At 31.8% G+C, this 5,652-nt stretch overlaps 1 protein-coding gene across 3 annotated transcripts; it reads left to right on the top strand.

The window, feature by feature from the left end:
* The first annotated feature begins 747 nt into the window (after window positions 1-747).
* On the top strand, window positions 748-4,198 carry LOC113073785 (tyrosine-protein kinase Blk-like). 3 transcript variants are annotated; one of them, XM_026246550.1, is made up of 7 exons: window positions 748-848; window positions 2,324-2,424; window positions 2,522-2,600; window positions 2,841-2,874; window positions 3,120-3,213; window positions 3,615-3,713; window positions 3,957-4,198. In XM_026246550.1, exons 3-7 carry the CDS (start codon window positions 2,523-2,525, stop codon window positions 4,105-4,107), a joined length of 456 nt encoding a protein of 151 aa, XP_026102335.1. In that variant the 5' UTR covers window positions 748-848; window positions 2,324-2,424; window position 2,522; the 3' UTR covers window positions 4,108-4,198. The 3 variants fall into 3 exon arrangements, with proteins under 3 accessions (XP_026102335.1, XP_026102334.1, XP_026102336.1); XM_026246549.1 differs by having other exon boundaries at window positions 749-946; XM_026246551.1 differs by having other exon boundaries at window positions 762-848; window positions 2,327-2,424.
* The last annotated feature ends 1,454 nt before the right edge of the window (window positions 4,199-5,652 follow it).

The following is a 5,652-nucleotide window of genomic DNA, read 5'->3' as shown; positions in this document are numbered from 1 at the left end:
CTGTGTTGTCCGAAATATCTTCCACTTCTTAATAACAGACTTCACTGTGCTTCTAGGCCTTGATAATGCCCTTGAAATCTTTTTCTTTTTTTTGCATCCATCTCCTGACTTATGCCTGCTGTGTTTGCTTCAGTTGCACTACCGAGGACTGAAATGCTCCAGGTAAGCTCTTTTCCTACTGAGCTGATCAAAATGGCCACATCTGATCACAGTTGAAAGTCATATGGCTTTTTGTGCCACTGAGAAAGTTATTGACTTGATTGACCTTACAATTCATTTTTAGATGTTGTTGTTTTCAATCTCAGTGATTCTTTTTTTTTTTTTTTCTAACATGTTGGTGTTATATATTTCACTTATATGTAATACAGCTGGATAAAACGAAAACTGTGTCCGGGGGATGCCTGTAGAACAACACAACTTCCCAGATTCATTTAATTAAACGAGGTTCAATGAAGGTTTTGTTCTTGAAGCTCATTTAAATATTTGGAATTGCTATTTCTGTATTTCGAAGAATTTCTCAGGCTACGTTGTTGCGAGACAAACTAGAGTAAAAATAGCATTCATAGCAGGGAAACCGTTACTAAGAATGAGGATGTTAAAATATATTGTCGTCTACAGTTCTGTCTGACATCACATGGTCATCATATGTGTGCTTTGCTGTAAGGCATTTGTACAGTTTGCAAATTAAGCACTAACAGAGGAAAGAGAGGGAGGAGAAAGCTAAATAAACACAACTACTGATCTCTATTTATCTCTTTCAGCTAATGTGGTCTCTCAGGGCAGGCCTCAGATGCAGATGTGTGTGTCTCTGTGGTAGATGAGCTGACTGTGTATCATCACATATATGTGTAAGAGAAAAAATACTCTTGATTTAGTTCAGAAATTAAGAACTTAAATTTGGATTATTACTGTATATATATTTAAGTATGCTGAGGTCTCACAAAATGTAAGTACAAACATATATTTTTTACTTTTCCCCTTTATTGAACAGTAGACATTGCTCTGACATATAGCGGTACATTTTGGTAACTTTTTTTTAAAACTATCTTTAACAACGTTTTGATATTTTAACATTCAAGTAGTATGTTTGATTAGAATTAAATTAGATGGTAACACTTTATAATAACTGCATGCTATTAATCATTAGTTAAGCATTAGGAAACAGTTAATTCATCATTTATAAAGCATTAATAGACATTTATAAGCAGTTTATAAATAAAGATATAAATGCTTTATACCTGATTTATAAGCATATCAATAATGTATTTAATAATTGTTTTTTTCATACTTTATTAATGATCAATTTATCATTTCTAAATTAAGTATAGCATTATTTACACACCAGTTATTAAGGAGTTGTCAGTGGTTCATAAGATCACTTAGAAATTGTAAGTAAATGATTAATAAACTATTTAAATGTGCATTCATACATCTTTTTATTCAGACATATAGTAATAGTTACTTATAGTGTTAATAAATGGTTTATTAACATGTATTTCTACTGTAATTCAGGGTTAATTCAGGTAGTTATAAAACATATGTAGTTGTTAGTTAACTATTTTTGTGAGCTCATCTAAAGTGAGGACTATTTATGCCTTGTAAAGCTTTTACAAATGAGATTTAAAGGCTGTTAATATTACTATGTTCTGTATCACTGTGTGGTGTTTGTTTCCATTTTTTGTTTAGAAGATAACTGAGCCTTTAAATATCCTTTATAAATGCTTTACAAGGCATAACTAGACTCACTTTAGATGAGCTCACATACATAGTTAACTGACCACTACTAAATGCTTTATAACTACCTGAATTTACTACATTTCTTGTGATCTTATGAATCACTGGCAACTCCTAAATAACTGGTTTGTAAATAATGCTATACTTCATTAAGAAATGATAAATTGATCATGAATAAAGTATGAAAACACAACTATTAAACACATTATAGATATGCTTTTAAATCAAGAATAAAGCATTTATATCTGTATTTATAAACTGCTTATTACTGTCTATTAATGCTTTATAAATTATGAATTATCTGTTTACTAATGCTTAATTAATGATTAATAGTGTGCAGTTATTATAAAGTGTTACCGGTTAGTTTAATTCATAACATAAGGGAAGGAAGTCACTGTTAATTAATTTCATTATTTATTTTATTTATTTATTTATTTTTTGTGATAAGTACATTTGTCAGTGACTGTCTCTTTACAGTATACTAATTGATACATTACTGATTAAGTGAACTGTAAACCACCAAACTGTGGTGAAATCATTATCATGTTTGGCTCATGTGAGTGAGTTTGAATTGTTTTCTTATTTTCAGTAGCACCCAGTATGATGCCTTTCTGGACCTTTCTGGTTTTCTTCTGGACTGTTACTGAACTCCGAGTAGAGAACTGGGGAGACTGACAGCAGTGAATATAGGTGTGATTACACGGAACAAATAGATTGTTCCTTTTGATTTGATTAAATAGAAGTAAATGAACACTGATTAAGAAGATGATTCAATTAAATTTTTAAGGATGGGTTGTGCTAGTAGTGACCAGAAGCATCACAAAGACTCCAGAGAGCATGACCATTATAATTCATCAAACTCTAATGTGGGTATTGCCTTTATTATTATTTTTTTAAGACTAACTGAATTTTATCGAGAAATTTTTACTTTGATGATTTACTTTTACTGATCTTCACAGCGACGAACAAGACCATTTTCAGTTTAACTGTGTTGTATTTGTTAAATATTATTACAGTTTATGCAGTATTACTACAAATGTATACATTTCTATTATGTGTTATCAAAAAACATGAATAAAGAAGTAAATTAATTACTTTGTTTACAGGTGAAAAGAGATCACAGGAAGCAAAACAATCAAGGTGATGCACTTTAGTTTTTGGAATGTCGTGGAATTCAAGAAAGTGGTTTTCTTTCTAAAAGCATTTTGAATACATTATATTAATAATGCTGCTGGGTGTAGATGTTGTGTTCTTAATAAAAATAAGAAAATAAAAGGAACGCCAGAAAGGGCATGTGATTGTTCAAATGTTACGCGACTGAAGAAAATATTACAGATGGAAGAGTTTTGAACTTGCATATTTGACGCATTTAACTTTCTTTTCAGATGAAGACATTGTTATTGCTCAATATGACTTCCAGCCTGCTAGTGACAGTGATCTTCAGTTCAAAAAAGGCGACAGACTCAAGATTATTAATGAGTAAGTTAACAATACTTTTTTTTTGGTAATATGTGTATACAATTAAAATACAGTAAAGTCTTCCAGCATATTATACTAAGAAAAGATCTCCACTTGTAAAGGTTTACAATTAATCAAAAGACTAAATGGGTAAGAACGTTGTTATCTTAATAAAGTGTGAATGGCATAGTAGGCAAAGTTTTAGGCTAGTAACCAACAGGACCATCCAGTAAAGATGTCAGACCGTTTGGCGAATGTTATTCAAGGTGGATCGACCTTTTTTATTGAGTATGGTTAACATTTATCATATGTAAACGTAAGCTTAAATTATATATTTTTAAAAAGCACACACAAATAAGGCAATAAAAAAGATTAAACAGCCAAATGATTACAATAACTAACTTGTCTCTTGTTTATCTCAGGACTGGGGAATGGTGGTTGGCGAAGTCCTTGGTCACTGGTTATGAGGGATTTATTCCATCTGCGTATGTGGCAAGAGTACACACACTGGAGATGGAAAGGTACAACAAGTAAAAAATACCACCGTAATATGGATATGTTTCAGCAATAGCGTACGGAAAAGAGTGTTGGCCGTCGTTCTGAACAATAGCACTGCTGTATTTTGGCCGTAGGCACCAAATGTTCCACTGCTATTATACGTAATAACATCAATATTCTTAGAATATCACTCTGGACTAACGGTCCTAATATGTAAATTTAATCTGTTAGGAATGAAATTATAAAAGCTCCGTTTTCTGTTACAGATGGTTTTTCAAGGACTTGAGTCGCAGAGAAACAGAGCGTCTTCTGCTGGCACCAGGAAACAAACCTGGCTCATTTCTCGTGAGAGAAAGTGAAACAACCAAAGGTCAGATGACAAATTTTTTATTCCCTTTGTTTGCACATGATCACTGAAATTACATCAGCAGTTTACTTCTTAGGGCCCATAAGCACAAAAGTGCACAACATTTCAAACAGTTTCACTGATACAATACTGTGTATCCTTATCTTTTCTCGCCATAACGTAGCGCAGCAAGAATTCTATATAGCGCATTAGTTCAGTTTTTACAATACAATAAAATGAAATTACTTAATGTAGTCAGTATAATATACTATCACAATATTTCTAAATTATTAGTTTATTTCTAAACTAAATTATTATTTAAAGGAGCACTGGCTCCACAGCCTCAACATTTTGTTACTTTAATTTGATTTTGATCAAATCTTTCGCTGATAAAGTGTGCATATGATTTTTTCACTGTTTACAGAGACTCATCTGCTGCTCTTTTTCAAGTTCACATCATGCAAAAACCTGAAAGAGCAAAGAAATGTCAACCTATGTACTGAGATCTGTGTTTTGCTTTGAGTGGAGATATTAAGAGCCGTCTTATTTTATTTGTCTACTTGTAGAGAAATGGGAAATACAGAAACAAGTCTTCATAGGAATGTTCTTATTTTTATGCAGATTATAGTTAGATTGCTTTAGATAGATACTTATTTTCTCAGTAGCTGAGTTTTTTTTTTCTGAATATCTAATTTACAAATAAAAGTTGTTAAATATGTATATGTATGTATTTTATTTTTATATATATATAAAAATAAAAGACATATTTTTATATATATATACATATATATATATATATATATATATATTAAGAAATATAAACTTAATGTTAAGGGAGAATAAGTGTATTTTTATTACCACAATAGCAGACTTTTTTTTTCTTGTTTTAAGAGTTTTTTTTTTTAAGTCACTTAATTTTGATACAGAAAATGATACTTGTTACATTACATTATTTTGCTTCTCAAGTTTATTTATCTTTTGATGAAGGTTTAGATATTTGTACTGGAAAATGAGACAAAAATGCTATGTGTTTTGCAATCACTGTTAAATATGTGAATACATTCAAATGAAAAGAAGTTATTACAGTATTTAAGGTGCTGTAAGCAATGTCTTAATCTCTCCAAAGACAAAGCAAACTCGATGTGAGAAATCCTGAACATGTGGAATTGTTCAAAGATTCAGATATTTCAACTTTTTACAGAGCCTAGGGTGACAGGTCTTAGCTCTCGCTATAGCAGTGATACCTGTCAGATCGCAGAGACACTAAATGTGCACTATTTCAAAAACTTTGACTGGTTGTGCTTCTGTTTCTTCCTAAAATAACAACACGCTGATCCGCCATGTTATTTAACATCTGTTTCTGATCCTCTGCAGGTGCTTTTCTCTCTGTCTGTAAGAGACTCCACCCCAGAGCAATGTGATGTAGTCAAGCATTATAAGATCCGAGCCCTTGATAATGGTGGTTACTACATCTCTCCCTCCACAACCTTTCCATCTCTTCAAGAACTAATAAAGTATTACTCCAGTAAGTACTTGGAGCCAAGACCGTTGCTGTACCAAGGACCCTTTCTGTTTCTTCCACTGTATACTTTCTGTGGTCGTAGCTGTGAGAACTT

The sequence above is a fragment of the Carassius auratus genome, unplaced genomic scaffold (genome assembly GCF_003368295.1).
Source record: "Carassius auratus strain Wakin unplaced genomic scaffold, ASM336829v1 scaf_tig00012853, whole genome shotgun sequence".
Lineage (NCBI taxonomy): Eukaryota > Metazoa > Chordata > Actinopteri > Cypriniformes > Cyprinidae > Carassius > Carassius auratus.
The sequence above is the reverse complement of the archived record's forward strand: the minus strand, read 5'-3'. Positions and strand labels throughout refer to the sequence as shown.